This window comes from Coregonus lavaretus, assembly GCF_964263955.1.
Source record: "Coregonus lavaretus genome assembly, chromosome: 3".
NCBI lineage: Eukaryota > Metazoa > Chordata > Actinopteri > Salmoniformes > Salmonidae > Coregonus > Coregonus lavaretus.
Genome location: NC_139990.1, coordinates 46,749,568 through 46,776,125, shown reverse-complemented (window position 1 = coordinate 46,776,125; position 26,558 = coordinate 46,749,568). Strand labels below are relative to the sequence as shown.

General features: G+C 45.2%; 1 protein-coding gene across 1 annotated transcript in view; it reads left to right on the top strand.

Moving 5' to 3' along the window:
* Positions 1 to 3,376: 3,376 nt before the first annotated feature.
* LOC311127011 (serine/threonine-protein kinase ULK4-like) overlaps positions 3,377 to 26,558 on the top strand; it is a gene marked incomplete at its 5' end in the record, with an annotated part of 141,822 nt that continues 118,640 nt past the window's right edge. The window contains 16 exon segments of the mRNA XM_084158746.1: positions 3,377 to 3,514; positions 3,599 to 3,698; positions 3,840 to 3,979; positions 5,111 to 5,276; positions 6,313 to 6,414; positions 6,636 to 6,719; positions 6,772 to 6,847; positions 9,118 to 9,219; positions 10,292 to 10,461; positions 10,574 to 10,643; positions 10,830 to 10,896; positions 11,976 to 12,080; positions 17,882 to 17,942; positions 18,135 to 18,319; positions 20,928 to 20,974; positions 25,337 to 25,415. Coding sequence (XP_084014872.1) covers positions 3,377 to 3,514; positions 3,599 to 3,698; positions 3,840 to 3,979; positions 5,111 to 5,276; positions 6,313 to 6,414; positions 6,636 to 6,719; positions 6,772 to 6,847; positions 9,118 to 9,219; positions 10,292 to 10,461; positions 10,574 to 10,643; positions 10,830 to 10,896; positions 11,976 to 12,080; positions 17,882 to 17,942; positions 18,135 to 18,319; positions 20,928 to 20,974; positions 25,337 to 25,415 — 1,692 coding nt within the window.

Sequence of the window (26,558 nt, the reverse complement as noted above, 5' to 3'; positions counted from 1 at the left end):
AAATTGTAATTGTAATTGTGGCCAAGAAGAGGATCCCAGTCCACCAGCCACAGCGTGAGAAACTGACCATACACCTTGAAGACAGCATGTCAATAGGCCTAAGTGTTTGGTTCAGTTAAACGTTAAGAAAGCTTTAATGTAATCGAACCACATTAATCTGCTTGGTATAAGAAAGCTTAAACCCTGTCTCTAAATACACGGCTTTGATTTAAGGAGGGAGAGAGATGGGAATCAATTTCACATCATCACGTTCTACTGATAACGAAGATAGGGCACTCTCGTGCAGGTAAAGTAACTTGGCAGAATGTCGGTCAGTGAGCGAGGGGTGTAACATAAGATGTGCATATGCTACATAATAATCAGTATTTATTTACATTGATACAATGTTTCCACTTGTAGCTGATACTCAATGAGCTGCGATGACACTTACCACGTGAATAGCGATAAAGAATCCTAATTCATTCAGGTCGTGGTGCAGAATCAACTGTTTCCTTTCAGTCGTATGGCCTCAATTCATTCAGTCGCCAATTGTATTCCGTCGTGGAGACCATCCGCTTTTCTAAAATATTGTCAATGGAACGGTTGGTCTATTTTGTAGAAAAAAAGACTAAATAGCACAAACAATTAAAGTGCATGAACAACCAAAGAAACGTACAAAAAAAAGCTGTTGCCGTCGCTTAATTTTGGCGAGAAAACTTCTGAAGCAAATGTAGTCTATAGATGAAAGAAAAGTAGCGCACGCAGCATGCTACGTTTCCTCTTGGTTCGTTCAGCATCCGCGTTTAGACTACACTGTCTCAGAGAAGCCTCCAAGTTACGGCGAAATAATAAGAAGAGTGCAGTACGATAACACAGAATCGGATTCGAGTAGATTTAATCAATTTGGAACTGTTGTACAGAAAGCCGGGTGTGAGTGTGTTCAACATCCACGCTGCTCGCTCGCTACGGTGTCACACTCCACTTGAATGCATCGAACATGATGACATCACTTTTCTCACAGCTGGAGGTTGCTATAGCTCTCGAAAACCCTTTTTATTATCTGTAGGCCTTTTAGCAGTTAGCTTCGCACATGGTTGGCTGTGTGTGAACTACAATTCCGACACTGTGTTTTAACGTTTAGAAGCATCACTAATCATTTCTTGCAAAACGGTTTTCAAAACATATGCTGATATGCCCCTTATCTTTTATATCAGCGAGAAATAATCTTTCAAATAAAAAAAGAAACACAGCCTACTGCACAGATCCATAAGATGTGTGTGCCAGTTGACGAACTACACTTCCTCCACAGTTACACTTACACACAGGTGTTCAGAGCACTCTAGATAGCTAATTAGCACAGGTGGCCGGCTATGTCTTCCATCTGTCTTCCGTAAACAAGCAATGTAACATGGAGATATGGTCGTGTGGGAACACGAAACCTAACCCTATAAAGGTGTGTAGTAATTTAACCTTTATTATTATTACTATTATTTCTCGCTGATATGAAAGATAAGTTTCTTATGTCCTAACGAGTGTCGAGGATCTTAACAAAACTCCCCTGACCAGAAGATACTATCATCAATAGGCGCTAAAGCAGCTAGCATCTATGAATGGTTATGTGCTGGAGTGAAGGGAGGCGGCTACAGACTAGTTCTCTGGCTAATGGCAGGGTGGTAGGCCTATCAAATTAAACTTCTACATTCCATCTGTATAGTATGGGACCAGACTAGACCTTGAAGACAGAGTAGAATAGAATAGATCATAACTTCTTATATCACACACTCACGCTCATACTCACATTCTCACACACACAGGGGTCAACCATAGAGCAGCGTAGGCCCTACCTGGAGCATGTTAGAGCATGTTAGCTACTGTCATGCCTTGTTGGCAGTGGCACCTGACATTCACCTGACATTAGATTATATGCATGTGACAATATTTTGATTTCATTGATCTCATCTGTATCTGTCACACATGCAAGCATGTTCATTCTCTCTCTCTCACTCACTCACTCACTCACTCACTCACTCACTCACTCACTCACTCACTCACTCACACACACACACACACAAAGAGGAGAGAGAGTATACCTATGTGTTTTGTCTGAAAACACAAGAGAATAAAAGGCCCTTTGACCACTCAAAATAAAATCTGCCCTTTATCTGCTTGCTCTGCCCTGCAACAAGCTTCACTTAATGTCTTCACACCACTTCAGTAACAGTTCAGATTGAATTGCACTGCCCTGTGCATTTAACCATGCTTGCCCCTCTACAGTTTTCCCTCAATAGCTATCAAAGCCACGTTTTGGAGTTTTCTGGGAACAAGGGAGGGGGCAGCAAGTGGGTGGGGACAGGCAGACAGACAGACAGACAAACAGACAGAGTGCTAGAGAAAGAAAGGGAGACGGAGAGTTAGCTACTATATACAATCTATCATATTCCATGGATTTATTTTACACAGGATATAATATAACAGAATATAATAAAATAAAATATACAAGTAATATAGAATAGAATAGCATATTTTAGGCTACGGGTTTAACCCAGGTTGGAGGGATGGATCCAATAATTATCACCATATGTGCGAATGCTAGCTAGACCTATATTCACAGTTTGAGTAGGCAGTCAACATTATGTGGGCCTGCTCTGTCCAAAGATGTTTTAGTACGAAAACTTTGTCAGTCTCTGCGCACAAGAAGACCCTGTACCTTGCACTGAGTGTGTGTGTGTGTGTGTACCACTGCCGCGTCTTTCCTTGTATCCTAGTAACCAAGGAATAGCTCACAGTCAGAGGTATTCAAGCAAAATAATGAAATACAATAAGACACATGTACATGCTTGTTATGGATCTCTTTCATACAACCTTTAGTCATATAAAAAAATGTAACGTGTATCAAATGTAAAACCTTTTTTTAGTTTTATTATTAGCTACATTTTTCTTAAAAGCATGTATTTCTACCCCCCTACAGTCGGAATGAAATGATCCAAATGTGATATGCGGTAACAAACTTCGCGCTTTGAGTTTGTTCGTGGGGGGATTTGAAGGTAAAAACAGCAATTTTTAATAATATATATATTTTAATTATGAAGCAATTTCACTAATTCGTGATATGGTTACAGTTAGTCTGTGGATTCTTGCATGTATTAACCTGTTTATATTGGAATTGGCTGTTAGGTTTTGTGATTGAACTTGCATGGACAGGACAGTTGTTGGTCTGCACAGCTTGCTTCTGTCAGTAAAACAGTTAGCTAGCAAATTAGCTAGCAGTTAGCGACCTAGTTTAACTAGCTACATGCAAATGCCATTTACTACTTTCTAGTTTCAACCTATACAAATGTGCTATTCACCCCCAGCAAGTGACCAACCACAGTCCCTAACTTGAGAACCTTCTGTGCAGATGGAAAACTTCGTCCTGTATGAGGAAATTGGAACAGGACGCAAGTCAGTGGTTTATAAGGGCAGGAGGAAAGGGAGCATACATTTTGTTGCAATTATTTGCAGTGACAAATCAAAAAGACCTGAAATTACAAACCACGTAAGTATCCAGCATCACTTCCTAGTAGTACACACATCCCTTTCAACTGATTTGACTGAGTAACACTGACTGGTGTATCCGCAGGTACGGCTAACTCACGACATAAAACATGAGAATGTGGTAACCTTCTATGAGTGGTATGAAACCAGCAACCATCTTTGGCTTGTAGTGGAACTGTGCACAGGTGAGATGCTTATTTATATATACAATACCATTGTTACCGTATGTCAACCTTTTACCTTTACGTTTCACAAAGTATGAATGTGATTTGATAGTGTATAATGGTAGGATAATAATAATCATTCATAATTTCTCTAGATTTTAGGGGGTTCACTGGAGTCAGTCATCACCCAGGATGAGTGCCTGTCAGAAGATGTAGTGAGGAAATTTGCCATTGATCTGGTCAAAGGCTTGAGATACATCCATGATGCTGGTATCGTGTTCTCCGATCTCACTCCCTCCAAGGTGCAGTACAGTATAGATGTCCTGACTCTATAATTTAGTGCGTACGGCCCAGTACATCACTAGGGCCGAGCTTCCTGCCATCCAGGACCTATATACTAGGCCAGGGTTCTTCAATTCCGGTCCTGGAGGGCCGAAACACTTCTGTTTTTTATTTCTACCTGGTAGTTAATTGCACTCACCTGGTGTCCCAGGTCTGAATTAGCCCCTGATTAGAAGGAGAGGATGAAAAACAGAGGTGTTTCGGCCCTCCAGGACCGGAGTTGAAGAACCTTGTACTAGGCGGTGTCAGAGGAAAGGCCAAAAAATTGTCAAAGTCTCCAGTCACCCTAGTCATAGACTGTTCTCTCTGCTACCGCACGGCAAGCGGTACCGGAGCGCCAAGTCTAGGACCAAAAGGCTCCTTAACAGCTTCTACCCCTAAGCCATAAGACTGCTGAACAATTAATCAAATGGCCACCTGGACTATTTACATTGACTATTTTTTATTTGATTAGGTAAATATTTTCTTAACTCTTTCTTGAATTCATTGTTGGTTAAGGGCTTGTAAGTAAGCATTTCAATGTAAGGTATACACCTGTTGTATTCGGCGCATGTGACAAATAAAGTTTGATTTAATTTAAAAAATCAACAAACTCTATATATCGAGGCACATCTGACATTTAACACACTCTATAGATCAAACCAATCTAACACATTACATCCAATGAGCTCCTTTTGTCAACTAAGCAATGCTGATTATTTACATTTACATTTACGTCATTTAGCAGACGCTCTTATCCAGAGCGACTTACATTATTATTTTTTTTTTTCATACCCCCTGTGGGAATCGAACCCACAACCCTGGCGTTGCAAACGCCATGCTCTATCAACTGAGCTACATCCCTGCCAGCCATTCCCTCCCCTACCCTGGACGACGCTGGGCCAATTGCGCACCGCCCCATGGGGTCTCCCGGTCACGGCCGGCTACGACAGAGCCTGGATTCGAACCAGGATATCTAGTGGCACAGCGATGCAGTGCCTTAGACCACGCCTTAGAGACATATTTCTAGCCAACATTTATTCTCTGTCTCAGTTTTGATTTCATGAAATCAATGTCATTTGATTATGACTTTTGTTTTTTTTTCCCTATAGATCTTGCTGTATGGCCCTGGCACATTGAAGTACTCTAACTTCTGCCTGTCTAAAGCTGAGGGGGAGAATCTGGAGGAGTTTTTCACTTTAGTCACAGCAGAGGAAACAGGTGGAGGGGATGGCAAAGAAAACACATCAAGAAGAAATATCAAGAACAGAATCCAAGGTGATCCTTTACAGATAATATTGCTATACCATGGCATTATTGAATACTCGTATCTGATTGGCTTGAAGGGCATTTTAGAGCGTGCCTAATTTGCCTATAACGCATGGTATAGCCACATGGTACAATTCAATGGCTATAGTTTATTCTTACATGTTCTATGTTTGAGCTGCTTTTGAAAGCAAAAGTCAAATTGAAAACATTATTGGCATTGTTGTATTCGATTTTCATAATAGCAAGCTAGGACTGATGGGTTGGTTAGCTAAACTAGGAAGTCTGTTTGTTTGGTTTCCAAGGCAACTACTGTAGCTATCTAGTAAACCTGCTAGCTACTTCAGTGTATGTTGAACACATTTCTACTGGCAAATGAACACATTTCTAGTGGCAAATATGTTAAATTATAGCCATGGTATAAAAGGGATAATCAACTTGGGTGTGTTCTCTGGAAAATAATGCAACTCCGTGGAAGGTCAGTTCCACATTGTTCATTATTTTCTATAGAATGCATAGCCCCTCGTTGATTATCCCTTACTTATTGGATGTTTACCAGAAAGTTATATCACATATCCTATTGTAACGACCCTGTGTAGCGACATTGTTCGCAGACCACCGCGGACAAACTCACTCTCCCTGCCTGTTTCATTACACTGGTGTCAGAAGAGAAGTGGGGTCCAACTTCTGACACCAGTGTAATGGAACAGGCAGGGAGAGTGAGCTTGTCCTCAGTGGTCGATGAACCCTCAACCTTCTGGCCCAAAGCCACAAAAGCATGCTCAAGTGGCAGAGTCGATATCCGCGCATAAACACAGGGTCGCTATATATGTATTTACCCCCCCAGAAAATATATGGGGGATTGGTAATGATGCATTGATGGAAACTATAATCAATCTGCAATATTAAAGCTGATTTACCCCCCAAAAGAAACACACAAAAAACAGGGTCGCTACATTATCACATTATGTTATATATCATATCATGTTATATCATATCATGGTTTTCAATATATTGCAGTAATGGAGATGTCTTTGTCTTTCTTCAGGGTCTCCAGTATACTGTGCACCAGAGGTGGTCAAAGGAGGAGACCCCAGTACCAGTAGTGATCTGTGGGCCCTGGGCTGTATATTCTATGAGATGTTTTCAGGTACTCATCAAATCACTTGGGCTGTGGACCAGATCTGTTTGTCCTCTTGCCAACTCCTTTGCTCATTGCCATTTTCAATTAGTGACAAGTAGTTGGCACTGTAGCACAAACAGACTGGCACTCAGGATATCAAATCACTTGATTTATTGACATTGATTACAGAATAACAGTACTCATCTCATACATAAATACTTCTGTCTTGTTTTGCGGTCATTTCTCAGGAAAACCACCATTCTTCTCCGAGACCTTCTCTGAGTTGATTGAGCTGATATTACTTGAAGATCCTCCATCTCCAAGGCAAAGGGGTAAAACAGTCATTTCTATTGCTTATAGTCCATATCGTCTTTGTTGTTAAAGGGACTTCTTCCTGCAAGCCTACACAAGAGTTCCAAAGCCTGCTTAAAGGTTTGCTTCAGAAAGACCCTCAGAAGAGGTACGTCCGTACTCCCTGCACCAAATCAGGTTCTTGGTTTGAAGTTTCCATGACGGATAATTAATATTATCCCTTTGACATACAGTGGGGAAAAAAAGTATTTAGTCAGCCACCAATTGTGCAAGTTCTCCCACTTAAAAAGATGAGAGAGGCCTGTAATTTTCATCATAGGTACACGTCAACTATGACAGACAAAATGAGATTTTTTTTTCTCCAGAATATCACATTGTAGGATTTTTAATGAATTTATTTGCAAATTATGGTGGAAAATAAGTATTTGGTCAATAACAAAAGTTTCTCAATACTTTGTTATATACCCTTTGTTGGCAATGACACAGGTCAAACGTTTTCTGTAAGTCTTCACAAGGTTTTCACACACTGTTGCTGGTATTTTGGCCCATTCCTCCATGCAGATCTCCTCTAGAGCAGTGATGTTTTGGGGCTGTCGCTGGCCAACACAGACTTTCAACTCCCTCCAAAGATTTCTATGGGGTTGAGATCTGGAGACTGGCTAGGCCACTCCAGGACCTTGAAATGCTTCTTACGAAGCCACTCCTTCGGGCGGTGTGTTTGGGATCATTGTCATGCTGAAAGACCCAGCCACGTTTCATCTTCAATGCCCTTGCTGATGGAAGGAGGTTTTCACTCAAAATCTCACGATACATGGCCCCATTCATTATTTCCTTTACACGGATCAGTCGTCCTGGTCCCTTTGCAGAAAAACAGCCCCAAAGCATGATGTTTCCACCCCCATGCTTCACAGTAGGTATGGTGTTCTTTGGATGCAACTCAGCATTCTTTGTCCTCCAAAAACGACGAGTTGAGTTTTTACCAAAAAGTTATATTTGGTTTCATCTGACCATATGACATTCTCCCAATCCTCTTCTGGATCATCCAAATGCACTCTAGCAAACTTCAGACGGGCCTGGACATGTACTGGCTTAAGCAGGGGGACACATCTGGCACTGCAGGATTTGAGTCCCTGGCGGCGTAGTGTGTTACTGATGGTAGGCTTTGTTACTTTGGTCCCAGCTCTCTGCAGGTCATTCACTAGGTCCCCCCGTGTGGTTATGGGATTTTTGCTCACCGTTCTTGTGATCATTTTGACCCCACGGGGTGAGATCTTGCGTGGAGCCCCAGATCGAGGGAGATTATCAGTGGTCTTGTATGTCTTCCATTTCCTAATAATTGCTCCCACAGTTGATTTCTTCAAACCAAGCTGCTTACCTATTGCAGATTCAGTCTTCCCAGCCTGGTGCAGGTCTACACTTTTGTTTCTGGTGTCCTTTGACAGCTCTTTGGTCTTGGCCATAGTTGAGTTTGGAGTGTGACTGTTTGAGGTTGTGGACAGGTGTCTTTTATACTGATAACAAGTTCAAACAGGTGCCATTAATACAGGTAACGAGTGAAGGACAGAGGAGCCTCTTAAAGAAGAAGTTACAGGTCTGTGAGAGCCAAAAATCTTGCTTGTTTGTAGGTGACCAAATACTTATTTTCCACCATAGTTTGCAAATAAATTAATTAAAAATCCTACAATGTGATTTTCTGGAATTTTTTTTCTCCTTTTGTCTGTCATAGTTGACGTGTACCTATGATGAAAATGACAGGCCTCTCTCATCTTTTTAAGTGGGAGAACTTGCACAATTGGTGGCTGACTAAATACTTTTTTCCCCCACTGTATAACCTATGAAAAGGGGGATACCTAGTCAGTTGCACAACTGAATGCCTTCAACAGAATTGTGTTTTCCGCATTTATTTATTTATTTAACCTTTATTTAACTAGGCAAGTCAGTTAAGAACAAATTCTTATTTACAATGACGGCCTACACCGGCCAAACCCAGACGACGCTGGGCCAATTGTGCGCTGCCCTATGGGACTCCCAATCACGGCCCGTTGTGATACAGCCTGGAATCGAACCAGGGGGTCTGTAGTGACGCCTCAAGCACTGAGATGCAGTGCCTTAGACCGCTGTGCCACTTGGGAGCCCATTTAACCAAACCCCTTTAAATTAGAGAGGTGTAGGGGGCTGCCTTAATCGACGTCATCAGAGCCCGAGGAGCAGTTGTTGTTGGGGTTTAATTGCCTTGCTCAAGAGCAGAACGGCAGATTTTTCCACCTTGCTGGCTCGGGCATTCAAACCATCGACCTTTCGGTGACCGGCCCAACGCTCATAACCGCTAGGCTACCTGTGTAGGACAAGTAGGCCGACATAAGTTTGGTCAGAAAGAGAGTGCTTTATTAGACTTCAGCATTGAACTGTTCTCCTCAGGATAAACTGGACTCAGTTACTGGCCCACCCATTCTGGAGAGGAGTGTTCTCTGAGGTCTACACCAGCAAGGAGGAAGAAGAAGATATCTCATCCAGCTCCAGGTAATGTTTATGTTTCATATTACAATCAGGGCCTATATTCAAAAGCGTATCAGAGAAGGAGTGCTGATATAGGATCTGTTTTGCCTTTTTAAATCACAATGAATAAGATTACGTGGACAGCAGGGACCTGGTCCTAGGTCAGTACACTTATTCTGAGATGCTTTGTGAATATTTGAGCTTTTTATTGATCCCCTTAAAGGGATACTTTAGGAAGTTTGAAGGAAGTTACTAACTAGCGCTAGCGCAATTGCTAACTAGCGTTAGCGCAATGACTGGAAGTCTATGGTATCTGCTAGCATGCTAGCAGACACCATAGACTTAGAGTCATTGCTTGTTAGCATTGGTTCGCGAAACTACCTCTAACTTCCTTCATACTGGACGCCGAGACAATAAAATGGTATCCACAAGTTCATCTGACTCTGGGAAAGTAGACAGTAAAGGGCCTCATTGCCAAAATCCCAAAGTATCCCTTTAAAGTCTTAACCTTTGTTCTGCAATTGTAGGAAATGGACAAATGGACTTGTACAGCAAGCATGTGTCTGCCAATGTTAGTTTAATGTACATAGACAGGTCATTTATAAACTGTTTGAGAAGCTCTGTCTCACCTGTTTCAATGCCAAACACTGTTTTGGAATTGCATATCTCCCTCCCCGGCCTTTTCTCATGACATAACTTCTTGAGAATGCATGTTGGTCTGATGTTATCATAAACCATACCTGTGTGTTCAGGATGGAGCCTGGGACCTGTCCAATCAGATGGGTTGTGCTGTGAGGTGTTAGTGGGAGGAAGGCAAGGCCTTCACAGAGCTGAAGTTGAATATGATTTACTAACTGCAATATGAGAATAAGATAACAGTCCTTGTTTCAATTGTGTAATAACCTATACCTCTAAACTCTATAACTATTTAATAAGACAACAGGTTCTATGTAACTACAGTGTTGCTACTACAGGTGTCATATTACTGTGTAGTTACATAGGTAGAAGGTCATGTTTCCTTTCTGTTTGTAGTCTGGTGATGTTTTAATGTAGTTGATGCGCACTAACTGATATCTGACCTGTCTTTTGGCTGCAGTGTGGGGAGGAGTGGTGTCTGTTCCTCTAGCCAGTCATCAGCAGTGACACCTGTCTCAGTGACCTCCCAGGGACCAGGAGGGGGACACAGAATCGTACAGGGAGAGGCAGCAGGGGCCGCCGGGGCAGAGGAGCCTGTCTGCATGCACCCCAACAAATCATTCCGATTAGGTAATGCTTTCTGGGAAGGTGGAAGCAGACATGTTGATGACAGTTGATGACAGTGTAGGTGGTATGTCTGAACATAGTCTTCTTCTTCTTCTTCTTCTTCTTCTTCTTCTAGACAACATGACAGAGCTTAGACCAAAGATTGCGCTGGACAAAGATACCAGGGAGTCCATATTCCTCCTCAGGTACGATCAGTGTTCAACTCCAGTTGTTCTGATCATTTACTAAACATTGTGTTGGATCAACAGCTTGAGTAAGTAAAACTGGAAAATACTAATTTCATATATATATATATATATATTTTTTTTTTCCTGAATGTTTTTTAAATCTCAAAATGAAGCATGTTTTATGTGATATTTTTCATCAATCAGCTCTCGTCCATCTCCAAGAATGAGTTGCACTGCAAGAGATACACCCAACAGGACACCATTACCTCAAGTTCTTCTCTTATCAAAGAGCCAAAGGAGAGCACTCCCATACCTCTGCAACTTTCTCCACAATTACATTTTAAGTGTAATCTTTCTGTGAGCTGTCTTTAGTCAGAAACATAGACTATTACCACGGCGCGCCTGTACACTGCAGAAACTGGTAGTTAAGAATTCATTGTTTTCAAAGGTTATTCTCAGTTACAGTTGTTTGTTAACCTTTGGCGCCCTCTACAACATTCTCAGTGAAGTGCCACTTTTCACTTATCATTTCTTCCCAGGTGAATTGACTGTATACATAAGGACATTGGACATTCTTATGTATTATAAACTTCACTTTCATTTAGCCGCTTTAGCCACTTTCATTTATGAGATCTCTGCAAGTCTGGTGTGTGAATGATGTTCGATTATTGGGCTGTAGTGGAGCGGGTCAAGAGCTTCAAGTACCTCGGTGTCCACATTGCGAAGGAATGACACACACACCAACACAGTCGTGAAGAAGGCACGACAATGCCTCTTCCCCCTCGTGGCTGAAAATATTCGGCATGGGCCCTCAGATCCTCAAAAAGTTCACCGCTTGGTATGGCAACTGCTTGGCATCCAACCGCAAGGCGCTACAGAGGGTAGTGCGTACGACCCAGTACATCACTGGGGCCAAGCTCCCTGCTATCCAGGACCTCTATACCAGGCAGTGTCAGAGGAAGGCCCTAGAAATTGTCAAAGACTCCAGCCACACAAGTCATAGACTGTTCTCTCTGCTACCGCACGGCAAGCGGTACCGATGCACCAAGTCTGGAACCAACAGGACCCTGAACAGCTTCTACCCCCAAGCCATAAGACTGCTAAATAGTTAGTCCGGGTAGCTATTGGTTAATTGTGTATTTATTCCTTGTGTTATTATTTTTATATTATTTCAAAACATGTCTCTGCATTGTTGGGAAGGGCCCGTAAGTAAGCATTTCACTGTTAGTCTACACCTGTTGTTTACGAAGCATGTGACAAATACAATTTGATTTGATGTTAATAATTATCACATACTGTAATTGTGCTCATTTGTAATGATGACATCACTCTGGTTGTTGTCATCTTCAGGACAGTGTGGTGGTCAGTGGTCTGAATGACATCAGTTACTGTATAAAGGACCTGGTGTACACTGACTCTGACCTGGCAGTCACACCTATTATGGACAACCCAAAGGTACCATAAATCATGTAACTGCTCTTATTTCTCGTGTTTTTTTTTCTAGTTTTCTTTCTAGTAATACATTGTTATTAATTATTGCATTGTTGGGTTTTGTCAGAGCGGGCGTAGGTGTGGTGTAGGAATCAGATGCAGGACACAGATGCTAGTCCAAAATACTTTAGTAAAGTCCACAGAATGAACGGCTACAAACAGAGCCGGAGGCACGAGAAAAATAACGCACTCAGCGTATTAATGCAAAACACGCACAACAAGTGCGGACTCTCTATCTAAAACAGAAATAGAGCACAAACTGACTGGAAACACCTGCTGACAAGGAACAACTACACACAACCACAAGACAGAAACAACGAGAACTTAAAGGACACATAATCAAGACAAAATGAGAAACAGGTGTACCAAAACAGACCAGACCAAACAAACACAGAAACAACGAACGGTGGCAGCTAGTACTCCGGGGACGACGACCGCCGAAGCCTACCCGAACAAGGAGAAGGAGCAGCCTCGGCAGAAACCGTGACAGTACCCCCCCCTTGACGTGCGGCTCCAGCCGTGCGCCGACCCCGGCCTCGGGGACGACCAGGAGGACGCGGAGCAGGGCGCATGGGATGACCACGATGGAACTCAGTCAGAAGGGACGGGTCTAAGATATCTCTCCTCGGCACCCAACACCGCACCCAACACGCTCCTCCGGACCGTACCCCTCCCACTCCACGAGATATTGGAGACCCGTCTCGAATCCAGGATGGACCGAACTGTGTACGCCGGAGCCCCCTCGATATCCAGCGGGGGCGGAGGAGTCTCTGCTATCTCACAGTCCTGGAGTGGACCAGCTACCACCGGCCTGAGGAGAGACACATGGAACGAGGGGTTAATATTCTTATAATCAATAGGTAGTTGTAATCTGTAACACACCTCGTTCAACCTCCTCAGGACTTTAAAAGGCCCCACAAACCGCCGACCCAGCTTCCGGCAGGGCAGGCGGAGGGGCAGGTTTCTGGTCGAAAGCCAGACTCGAACTCCCGGTGCGTACACCGGTCCCTCACTGCGGTGGAGATCGGCGCTCGCCTTGTGTCGACGGATGGCCCGCTGCAGATGTACGTGAGCAGCGTTCCACGTCTCCTCCGAGCGCCACACCCACTCATCCACCGCAGGGGCCTCGATCTGGCTCTGATGCCAAGGTGCCAGAGCCGGCTGGTACTCTAATACACATTGGAAAGGAGTTAGTCTGGTGGAGGAGTGGCGAAGGGAGTTCTGGGCCATCTCGACCCAGGGAACATACCTCGCCCACTCCTCCGGCCGGCCCTGGCAATACGACCTCAGAAACCTACCCACATCCTGGTTTACCCGTTCAACCTGCCCATTGCTCTCCGGGTGGTACCCCGAGGTAAGGCTCACCGAGACCCCCAAGCGCTCCATGAACGCTCTCCAGACTCGAGAGGTAAACTGGGGGCCTCGATCAGACACTATATCCTCGGGTACCCCGTAATGCCGGAAGACGTGAGTGAATAGTGCCTCAGCGGTCTGTAGGGCAGTGGGGAGACCCGGCATGGGAAGGAGACGACAGGCCTTCGAGAACCGATCCACAACGACCAGGATGGTGGTATTTCCCTGGGAGGGGGGAAGGTCAGTAACAAAATCCACCGAGAGGTGAGACCAGGGTCGTTGTGGAACGGGCAGGGGTTGTAGCTTACCGCGGGGCAGGTGTCTGGGTGCCTTACACTGGGCACACACCGAGCAGGAGGAAACATAAACCCTCACATCCCTGGCTAACGTTGGCCACCAGTATTTAGTGGTAAGGCAGTGCACCGTCCGGCCAATCCCTGGATGTCCAGAGGAGGGTGACGTGTGAGCCCAATATATAAGTCGAACCCGAACCTCGAGCGGAACGTACGTCCGACCCACAGGACACTGTGGAGGGCTAGGATCGGTACGCAACGCCCGCTCGATTTCGGAATCGACCTCCCACACCACCGGTACCACCAGGCAAGACGGCGGTAGTATGGGTGTGGGCTCAACAGACCTCTCCTCCGTGTCATACCGCCGGGACAGGGCATCTGCCTTACCGTTCTGGGACCCAGGGATGTGCGTGATCTTAAAAACGAACCGGGCCAGAAACATGTTCCACCTAGCCTGGCGATGGTTCAGTCTCCTAGCTGCCCGGATGTACTCCAGGTTTCGGTGGTCAGTCAAAATGAGGAAAGGGTGTTGAGCCCCCTCAAGCCAATGCCTCCACACATTTAGGGCCTGGACCACGGCTAGCAGCTCCCTGTCCCCCACGGCATAATTTTGCTCCGCCGGACTGAGCTTTTTAGAGTAAAAAGCACAGGGGCGGAGTTTCGGTGGCGTGCCAGACCGTTGCGAGAGCACGGCCCCTATACCGGCTTCAGACGCGTCTACCTCAACCTGGAATGGTAGCGCGGGATCCGGATGCGCCAGCACCGGCGCCGAGGTAAACAGGTCCTTCAGTCTCCCAAAAGCCCTATCAGCCTCAGCAGACCACTGCAAGCGCACCGGACCTCCCTTTAGAAGAGACGTTAAGGGAGCTGCCACCTGTCCAAAACCCCGGATAAACCTCCTGTAGTAATTCGCAAAGCCCAAGAACCGCTGCACCTCTTTAACAGTGGTTGGAGTTTGCCAATTACGCACGGCCGACACACGGTCAACCTCCATCTTCACCCCTGACGCAGACAACTGATAACCCAAAAAGGAGACAGACTCCTGGAAAAACAGACATTTCTCTGCCTTGACATATAGGTCATGCTCCAACAATCTCCTCAACACTCGGCGCACCAGGGCTACATGCTCGGCTCGGGTAAAAGAATACACCAGAATGTCGTCAATGTACACGACCACTCCTTGCCCCTGCATATCCCGGAAGATCTCATCTACGAAGGATTGGAAGACTGAAGGAGCATTCATTAACCCGTATGGCATGACGAGATACTCGTAATGACCCGAGGTGGTACTAAATGCTGTCTTCCATTCGTCTCCCTCCCTAATACGCACCAAGTTGTATGCGCTCCTGAGGTCCAATTTTGTGAAGAACCGCGCCCCGTGTAAAGACTCCGTCATAGTCGCAATCAGAGGGAGTGGATAACTGTATTTCACAGTAATCTGATTGAGACTGCGGTAATCAATACACGGGCGCAAACCTCCATCCTTTTTCTTCACAAAAAAGAAACTCGAGGACGCAGGGGAAGTGGAGGGCCGTATGTATCCCTGTCTCAGAGACTCGGCTATGTAAGTCTCCATAGCTCTCTTCTCCTCTTGAGACAAAGGATACACATGGCTCCGCGGAAGCGCAGCTCCTACCTGGAGGTCTATCGCACAATCCCCCTGTCTATGTGGTGGCAATTGCGTCGCCTTCGCCATACTAAACACCAGTGCTAAATCCTCATACTCGGGGGGAATGTGCAATGCGGGCACTTGGTTTGGACTCTCCACCGAGGTCGCCCCTACGGAAACGCCCAGACATCGCCCTACACACTGGGCAGACCACTCCTTAAGAGCCCTCTGTTGCCACGAAATAGAGGGATTATGGGTAATCAACCAGGGAAGCCCCAGCACCACCGGATACGCAGGAGAGTCAATAAGATATAGCTGAATAGTCTCCTCATGACCCTCCTGCGTCCCCATCCTAAGTGGAGCTGTGACCTCCCTAATCAACCCTGATCCCAACGGACGGCTATCTAGAGCATGTACAGGGAAAGGATTGTTGACAGGAAGGAGGGGAATCCCTAACTCTACACAAAATCTCCGATCTATAAAATTCCTGGCTGCGCCTGAATCTACTAGCGCCTTATGCTGGGAACGAGGTGCAACCTGTGGGAAACAAACAGGTATGGTTAGGTGCACAACAGAGAGCTCTGGGTAAGTGGGGCGCCTACTCACCTGGAAGGACTCCCCAGTGCGTGGCCTGCCGTCTCGTCCCCTAGGAGACCCCCCCCAGCACCTAGCCGCAGTGTGTCCTCCACGGCCACAGTTGGTACAGGGGGTGGTCCCCTTGGGGCTCCTTCTCCTCTCCTCTCTAGCGCCAGCACCCCCGAGCTCCATAGGACTAGGCTCGGAGGTGCTGGAGGGTGGAATGGACGACCCCCACTCAGGACGTCCGCGGGTAGCCAGCAGGGTGTCTAGGCGAATGGCCATGTCCACCAACTGGTCAAACGTAAGGGTGGTGTCCCTGCAGGCCAACTCACGGCGGACGTCCTCCCGTAGGCTGCAGCGGAAGTGGTCTATGAGGGCCCGCTCATTCCACCCTGCGTCTGCCGCTAGAGTCCGGAACTCCAGTGCAAACTCCTGGGCGCTCCTCTTCCCCTGTCGGAGGTAGAATAGACGTTCTCCCGCCGCCTTCCCCTCAGGTGGATGGTCGAATACAGCCCTGAAGCGACGGGAGAACTCCGCATAGGTGATCGTCGCGGGGTCTATTCTCCTCCATTCGGCGTTGGCCCACTCCAACGCCTTGCCGGTGAGACAGGAGATGAGGGCGGAAACGCTCTCGTGTCCCGAGGGCACCGGGTGTACGGTGGCGAGGTAGAGTTCAACTTGTAGGAGGAAACCTTGACACCCGGCAGCGGTACCATCATACGCCCTCGGGAGCGAGAGCCGAATCCCACTGGGTTCCGGAGCGTGGACAAAGGGACTGACCGGTGCTGGTGGTAATGTGGGAGGAGGCGTGGGTGCCCAACTGGTCTCCAGGCGATGCAGGGTATTCATTACTCCCTGCAGAGCGTTGGTGATTTGGGCTATCCGCTCGTCCTGTCCGTGGACGCGCTCCTCCCAAGACTCGGTCGCTGCTGCTGCTCCTGCTGATTCCATGAATGGTGTGTAGTTCTGTCAGAGCGGGCGTAGGTGTGGTGTAGGAATCAGATGCAGGACACAGATGCTAGTCCAAAATACTTTAGTAAAGTCCACAGAATGAACGGCTACAAACAGAGCCGGAGGCACGAGAAAAATAACGCACTCAGCGTATAAATGCAAAACACGCACAACAAGTGCGGACTCTCTATCTAAAACAGAAATAGAGCACAAACTGACTGGAAACACCTGCTGACAAGGAACAACTACACACAACCACAAGACAGAAACAACGAGAACTTAAAGGACACATAATCAAGACAAAATGAGAAACAGGTGTACCAAAACAGACCAAACCAAACAAACACAGAAACAACGAATGGTGGCAGCTAGTACTCCGGGGACGACGACCGCCGAAGCCTGCCCGAACAAGGAGAAGGAGCAGCCTCGGCAGAAAACGTGACAGGTTTTGAGTTTGCAAGAAAGGCATTTCACTGTACTTGTGCATGTGACATTAAAACTTGAAACTTGCTCTATATTTAAGCAATATGTTAAAAAAAAATTAACATGCTTTGTCTGATGCTGAATAGGCTGACATTTTCTATAGTTCCACAGCCCACTTCTCCCATTTTAGTGTTAAAGTGCTTATCAGAGTCCAAAATGTGTACACGTCCTCACAGCAGTGTTCTAGAATATTGGATCGTTGGCTTTCATACTTTTCGAATTCCCAGCAATTTCTTCAACCGTTACCCAATTTCAAATTAATAGGAGCCGCGTACGCGGAGCCATACTGATTGGGAATTTTGGGGAAGTGTGCGGTCACGCTGTGCGTCCTCCATGGACGGTGGACTCGGAGCCAGATAGATATGTCACAATGGGACGCTGGACTATCACGGGTCCTCGGCTTTGGACTCTGAATTGCGCTTAAGAACAGAGGTTGGCAATCAGCAACTCTTGTGCATTCTAGTAACAAAGATATATATATATATATATTTTTTCAGATTCTGAAGACTGCTCCAGTGCGATATGACTCAAAGACTTTGTGTGTCCGAGCATACTCAGGTAATAAAGAAGAACAAACAGGAAAGCTCTCGACTGCTGTGCTGCTGCTGAGTAACACTTGTACACACTCTGAAATTGACAAGTGTGTAGCAGGTGTTAATCCACACACACACACACAGGTTAGACAGACAGCTAAAGCTGGGTCTGCTGTGTAATTATTGAGCACCTCTGCCCCCCCCCCCCCCCCTATAGTGGAGAAGCTGTTGTGTCTGAGCCCTGGGGACTGGAGGGTGGTTCTGCAGCAGCTGTGCTCTTCTCTGGAGACCCAGGCTGATAAGACCACGGCGGCGGCCCGCTCCAAACTCAACCTCCTCTGCTATCTGTGTACCATAGCTGCCCACAAGGACACAGCTACCAGGCTCATCAACTCCCAGCTGGTAAGGGAAGGGTCACAGCCTGACGGTCCGACCACATGCCCAGCAGGCCTGCCATTCCTCCCAGGGCTGCTGGTGGCCAGAGTTCCAACAAGACATGGGCCCCTCTAGGCTAATTTAAGTGTTCAGAGGAACATTCTTAGAATCACTCCACAACCTCTGGCCTTGCTGAGGTTTCTCAAGTGTTAAAAGGGTTCCTATATTTACCATGTGACCCCGAGCTCCTCAGCACGGCTACAGTACATGTCGGCCTCTGTTGATCAGCGGGAAGCTGAAACAGTAGTCAGCTACGTGGGACCAGGAAGTTAACACTGTTATTTCCTCAAGATAATAAGAAAATGAACTTCCTATTTCCTGTACTTTTTGTTACTGAGATCTGCTCAGCTGTAACATGTTCAATGACCCTAGTTATGTATGAGAGCACTAAGACCAGGCGGACGTCCCAAATGACACCCTATTCCCTATATAGTGCACTTTTGAATTGGGCCCATAGAGGTCTGGTCAAATGTAGTGCACTATGTAGGGAATAGGGTGCCATTTGGGACACACAGAACTCTGCTGCCAATATCATAAAGTTGCTTCCTCGTTACAGTGACAAGGTATTAAGTTATGACATATGGGACATTAATCTGGTCAAATTTAAAGATCAAATCTCTTCATTCGTTTTTAATGAAATGTCCAGACTGAGGATTGATTCAGGCGTAGTAAATCCGTCTGACGGAGAGTCTCCTATAGCTATTAACCACTAGATGGCATTCCAGTTACATCACTCACTCAGATTGAACTGAAAATGACATAGCCACAATCATTAGACCTCATGGTATCTTTTAGTATATCATTGTTTTGGGACTTATTCGGACACTATGGCCAGCCCTGACTGAGTTTATAACAATTATGTATTGGTAACATGACTAATTCAATGCTGTACTACTGAAAGACGACTGGACTGACTGACATACGTTGAAGTTGGAAACTCAGTTTTTCACAATTCCTGACATTTAATCCTAGTAAAAATTCCCTGTCTTAGGTCAGTTAGGATCACCACTTTATTTTAAGAATGTGAAATGTCAGAATAATAGTAGAGTGATTTATTTAAGCTTTTATTTATTTAATCACATTCCCAGTGGGTCTGAAGTTTACATACACTCAATTAGTATTTGGTAGCATTGCCTTTAAATTGTTTAACTTGGGTCAAACGTGTCGGGTAGCCTTCCACAAGCTTCCCACAATAAGTTGGTTGAATTTTGGCCCATTCCTCCTGACAGAGCTGGTGTAACTGAGTCAGGTTTGTAGGCCTCCTTGCTCGCACACGCTTTTTCAGTTCTGCCCACAAATGTTCTATAGGATTGAGGTCAGGGCTTTGTGATGGCCACTCCAATACCTTGACTTTGTTGTCCTTAAGCCATTTTGCCACAAATTTGGAAGTATGCTTGGGGTCATTGTCCATTTGGAAGACCCATTTGCGACCAAGCTTTAACTTCCTGACTGATGTCTTGAGATGTTGCTTCAATATATCCACATAATTTTCCTTCCTCATGATGCCATCTATTTTGTGAAGTGCACCAGTCCCTCCTGCAGCAAAGCACCCCCACAGCATAATGCTGCCACCCCCGTGCTTCATGGTTGGGATGTTGTTCTTCAGCTTGCAAGCAACCCCCTTTTTCCTCCAAACATAACAATGGTAATTATGGACAAACAGTTCTATTTTTGTTTCATCAGACCAGAGGACATTTCTCCAAAAAGTACGATCTTTGTCCCCATGTGCAGTTGCAAACCGTAGTCTGACTTTTTTATGCCGATTTTGGAGCAGTGGCTTCTTCCTTGCTGAGCGGCCTTTCAGGTTATGTCGATATAGGACTGGTTTTACTGTGGATATAGATACTTTTGTACCTGTTTCCTCCAGCATCTTCACAAGGTCCTTTGCTGTTGTTCTGGGATTGATTTGCACTTTTCGCACTAAAGTACGTTCATCTCTAGGAGACAGAACGCGTCTCCTTCCTGAGCAGTATGACGGCTGCGTGGTCCCATGGTGTTTATACTTGCGTACTATTGTTTGTACAGATGAACGTGGTACCTTCAGGCGTTTGGAAATTGCTCCCAAGGATGAACCAGACTTGTGGAGGTCTACAATTTTTTTTCTGAGGTCTTGGCTGATTTATTTTGATTTTCCCATGATGTCAAGCAAAGAGGCACTGAGTTTGAAGGTAGGCCTTGAAATACATCCACAGGTACGCCTCCAATTGACTCAAATGATATCAATTAGCCTATCAGAAGCTTCGAAAGCCATGACCTCATTTTCTGGAATTTTCCAAGCTGTTTAAAGGCACAGTCAACTTAGTGTATGTAAACTTCTAACCCACTGGAATTGTGATACAGTGAATTATAAGTGAAATAATCTGTCTGTAAACAATTGTTGGAAAAATTACTTGTGTCATGCACAAAGTAGATGTCCTAACCGACTTGCCAAAACAATAGGTTGTTAACAAGAAATTTGTGGAGTGGTTGAAAAACGAGTTTTAATGACTCCAACCTAAGTGTATGTAAACTTCCGACTTCAACTGTATTTTACAGTGTTAACCAACTGCTGTTCTGTCCTCTCCCTTTGTGACAGTTCCCTGTGTTGACCCAGCAGCTGCGACTAGCACCCAACTGGGATGTGTGAGTTCCTTTAGCTTCCACCTGTCCGACCCCATACATACATACAACCACTCTCTGCATTCTCCATGCGCCAATGCATGGAAATAATGTCTAGCATGTACTGTAGCCTACTGCACTAGCGTTTACAATGATCTGTGCCTGGTCTGGATGTTCTGTAAATCACTGTTAGAGTTACAGTGAGGGGAAAAAAGTATTTGATCCCCTGCTGATTTTGTACGTTTGCCCACTGACAAAGAAATTATCTGTCTATAATTTTAATGGTAGGTTTATTTGAACAGTGAGAGACAGAATAACAACAAAAAAATCCAGAAAAACACATGTCAAAAATGTTATAAATTGATTTGCATTTTAATGAGGGAAATAAGTATTTGACCCCATCTCAATCAGAATGATTTCTGGCTCCCAGGTGTCTTTTATACAGGTAATGAGCTGAGATTAGGAGCACACTCTTAAAGGGAGTGCTCCTAATCTCAGCTTGTTACCTGTATAAAAGACACCTGTCCACAGAAGCAATCAATCAATCAGATTCCAAACTCTCCACCATGGCCAAGACCAAAGAGCTCTCCAAGGATGTCAGGGACAAGATTGTAGACCTACAAAAGGCTGGAATGGGCTACAAGACCATCGCCAAGCAGCTTGGTGAGAAGGTGACAAGAGTTGGTGCGATTATTCGCAAATGGAAGAAACACTAAATAACTGTAAATCTCCCTCGGCCTGGGGCTCCATGCAAGATCTCACCTTGTGGGGTTGCAATGATCATGAGAACGGTGAGGAATCAGCCCAGAACTACACGGGAGGATCTTGTCAATGATCTCAAGGCAGCTGGGACCATAGTCACCAAGAAAACAATTGGTAACACACTACGTCGTGAAGGACTGAAATCCTGCAGCGCCCACAAGGTCCCCCTGCTTAAGAAAGCACATATACAGGTCCGTCTGAAGTTTGCCAATGGACATCTTAATGATTCAGAGGAGAACTGGGTGAAAGTGTTGTGGTCAGATGAGACCAAAATGGAGCTCTTTGGCATCAACTCAACTCACCGTGTTTGGAGGAGGAGGAATGCTGCCTATGACCCCAAGAACACCATCCCCACAGTCAAACATGGAGGTGGAAACAATATGCTTTGGGGGTGTTTTTCTGCTAAGGGGACAGGACAACTTCACCGCAACAAAGGGATGATGGACGGGGCCGTCAAATCTTGTTTGAGAACCTCCTTCCCTCAGCCAGGGCATTGAAAATGGGTTGTGGATGGGTATTCCAGCATGACAATGACCCAAAACACACGGCCAAGGCAACAAAGGAGTGGCTCAAGAAGAAGCACATTAAGGTCCTGGAGTGGCCTAGCCAGTCTCCAGACCTTAATCCCATAGAAAATCTGTGGAGGGAGCTGAAGGTTCGAGTTGCCAAACGTCAGCCTCGAAACCTTAATGCAGGGTTGTCAAACGTCCGGCCCGCGGGCCGGATCAGGCCCGCAAACGGGTTTAATCCGGCCCGCGAGATGATTTTGTAAAGTATAAAAATGAGCTGCAATTTTTCAATAAAATAAACTGCTGTTCCAATTGCGTCCACTGGATGGCGCAATAGCAACTGTGTTAAGCAAGCAAACTGTTTATACCAGAGCAGAGCAAGTAGGTCAAGCCGGATGAGCTACTTTGTTTTGCCCGCGATATTTATTATGGCTTCTACTTTTAACATTATGTGCTTTGGCACCCTCATTGCCCCAATATGTCTCTGTCAAAAAAGAGAAAAGTGGACGCAGAGTGCAGAGTGTTCCAAGAAAAATGGCCATCCTCCTATTTATTCACGGAATTGAATGGGAAAGCTGTATGTTTGGTGTGTTCACAGCATGTTGCAGTGCTGAAAGAATATAACCTTCGTCGCCACTATGTGAGTCTTCATGCCGACAAATATGACAACTTTCAAGGACAGCGAAGAAGAGAGAAGGTGAATGAACTGTTGGGGGTTCTGAAGAAACAGCAGTCTGTGTTTACTCACAGCTGAGACATCAGTGACGCTGCAATGAAAGCTAGCTACCTCATTGCTAATGAAATCGCAGTGGCTTCAAAACCATTTAGTGAGGGTGAATTTGTAAAAACATGCATGATGAAGGCAGCGGAGATTGTGTGCCCTGAAAAGCGCCAGGCTTTTGCAAATATCAGCCTGACAAGAAACACAGTTGCAGACAGGATTTACGATTTTCAGTGGATTTGGACAGCCAGTTGAAGCAAAAAGTAAAGTCATTTATTGCGTTTTCGGTTGCAATTGATGAAAGCACGGACATTACAGATGTTGCACAACTGGCCATTTCATTCCGCAGAATGGATGCAGGACCTTGCATTTACGGTGGATGTTACAGAGCACCTGAATAACTTGAACAAACAGCTGCAAGGGCGCAACAAAGTTGTCACGCAGTATTATGACAGCATACGTTCTTTCAAGTTGAAGCTGTCATTGTGGGAGACGCAACTCGCCAGTGGTAATGCAGCTCACTTCCCCTGTCTGAAAAATGTGTGCGCGACCCAACATGTGGCAGACATGATGCGGTTCAAAGATAAAATAACGGGACTGTTACGGGAGTTTGAGCAACGCTTTCAGATTTTTGGTGAACGGGAGAAAGACTTCAACGTTTTTTGCTCGGCATTCACCGTGAATCCCTCTGATCTGCCCCTCAGCATCCAACTTGAAATAATAGACTTGCAGTGTGACTCGGATTTGAAGGGCAAATTTGCTGCAGCTGGCTTGGACACATTTTATCAGAATCTCTTGCCAGGTTACCTCAACTTGACAGCCCTTGCTGCAAAATTGTTGTGCATGTTTGGAACCACATATCTTTGTGAGCAAGTTTTCTCTGTAATGAGCATATATAAAACAAAGCTGCACTCAAGGCTCACGCACAAGCACTTGAATCACATCCTGAAGTTGGCTGCCACTCAGGATGTGACGCCTGATATTGATGCGCTGGTGAAAGCTAAAAGATGCCAGGTATCAGGAGTCAAATAAACTATGCAACCCCACTTAAAGTGCTGCATGAGACACCCTGATATAGTTCTGTGATCTGTGATATACTTATGTGAATCACTGAGGCATTGTGTGTTTGTGTGTTCTTTGTCCTCAGAATTTTCAAATAACTTGAGGTGTTTTATGATTAATAGTGATGTTGTGCTTTTGGACACACTGTCCTCAGGCTCCAGCTTTATGTTTATATGTTTTTATGTTGATGTTGTTTTTAATTGATTTTATTTTATTTATATATTTAACCTATTCTTGACTCTGTGGTTCTTGCACTTGTTTGGGGAACAGGATTTCATTATTTTTATCTACATTTCTGCCTGACAAATGACACCCTGATATAGTTCTGTGATCTGTGAAACAGTTCTGTAAATCACTGAGGCATTGTGTGTTTGTGTGTTCTTTTTCTTTAGAAATTTCAAATAAACTTGAGGTGTTTTATGATTAATAGTGATGTTGTGCTTGTACTATTTTGGACACACTGTCCTCAGGCTCCAGCTTTATGTTTTATGTTGATCGTATTAAAACAAAGAAAACAATCTGAAGTTGTTGTTTTTAAGTTATATATACCATGATTTTACCGGTCCGGCCCACTTGGGAATAGATTTTCCTCCATGTGGCCCCTGAGCTAAAATGAGTTTGACACCCCTGCCTTAATGACTTGGAGAAGATCTGCAAAGAGGAGTGGGACAAAATCCCTCCTGAGATGTGTGCAAACCTGGTGGCCAACAACAAGAAACGTCTGACCTCTGTGATTGCCAACAAGGGTTTTGCCACCAAGTACTAAGTCATGTTTTGCAGAGGGGTCAAATACTTATTTCCCTCATTAAAATGCAAATCAATTCATAACATTTTTGACATGCGTTTTTCTGGATTTTTGTTTTGTTATTCTGTCTCTCACTGTTCAAATAAACCTACCATTAAAATTATAGACTGATCATGTCTTTGTCAGTGGGCAAACGTGCAAAATCAGCAGGGGATCAAATACTTTTTTCCCTCACTGTATGTCCGTCATCAGGATCATTTAACGAGTTTTGACTTGAGGATTCATTTTTTCCCCCAATGATTAAATGAATTAAGAAGGGATGTTGTAAGGATTAAATAAATATCATTACAGCAGCACTTATTACTAAATGGTGATACAATTATGTAGAAAATAGCAGTATTATTTCTGGATGATTTCCATGTATTTAGACCAGTGTCCTGCGTGTCTATTCCAGGAAGTCTATAGCATTAGTGGCCTATATCTATGGATGTTTTTGTATTTTTTGTATGTCATGTTTTTGTATTTTTTGTATGTCATGTATTTATCGTTAGACCTGTGTCCTGTGTGTGTGTGTGTGTGTATTCCAGGAAGTCTAAGGTGATGCGGGTTCTGGGGCTGCTGGCGTCCCATTGCACTGAGCTCAGAGAGGAGACCTCCGTCACTGAGGTTAGTGGAACTGTCTGTCACACTGCTGACGCTGGCATAATCCAGCTGCACTGCACTGGGCCCCTTCACCCTATTGTCACAGCACCTGTGCTTGTCCTCTGTGTATCAATGGTGGATGTGTCCCAAATGCATAGGGCTCTGGCACTATGTAGGGAATAGGGTGCCATTTGCGATTTGGTCGGTGTGTCACATATAACTATCAAAGCCATGAGCTGCTGAATAGTTGAACAGACCTTTAACTGTTAGAACCAGAGCAGACCGTGTCATAGTCGCAATACAAACGCCTCTCAATCTTTTACACATGCACACAATTCTAACTATGTGAAAGACCCCTACAACTTCAACAACAACAGTCAAATCTGTTGAATTAAAATCCCCTAAATCTGTTACTAATCGCAGCAGAGCTATAGAAGTCTAGTCTCTATGCGGCTTTATGATCATCCAATGGGAGCGGTAGTGAGAGGAAGTACCAGGGTGATTCACCAGATGCCACTGTAACCCAGCGGTAGGTAGAGCTCTAAACAAGCGCCACCAACCGACCTGCCCAAACATGCTTATAGAGCCGTTAACAAACCGTCAAAGGCATTGCGGTTAATCATTTTAAAAAACAGGATTCTATTTGATGTGAAATCTGGCGCCTCCACCCTTGATCCACGTCTTACATGGGGTTTTCCATGATTTCCTGTGGTGGTTTATAGGTTTAAAGCTCATAGAGGTAGAGAGAAAGAGGAGGGGTATACGAGCGATATACAAAATGGCCGCCGTTAGTCGGCACACCAGAGAATGGCGCAGCGACTTTTTATTTTCTCTACAGTCTTCTTTTCTAAAGATGGCTGAGGATTTGATTTGTCGCCCCGCCCCCCACCACCCATCTGGGCACAGCTAGCTCAGATTCCCAGAGTGACAGATCCCAGAGACTTTTACCATTGTGCTCTCTACAGGGGTTCTGTGTCTGATGGTCAGCCGCAGTCATGGCGATTTCTGCGTCAGGGCAGGGCTATTGTTCCCGCCACCACCATATATCTGCCACACTGTGGATCTCAGTGGTCGTCCGTGATCCCAGTAAAAGTTTCCACTGTGAGACGAGATGGGTTTTCTCTCTCTTGGTCCGGGCTTCTGTTGCTCCGATTGTCTTTTGAAAGG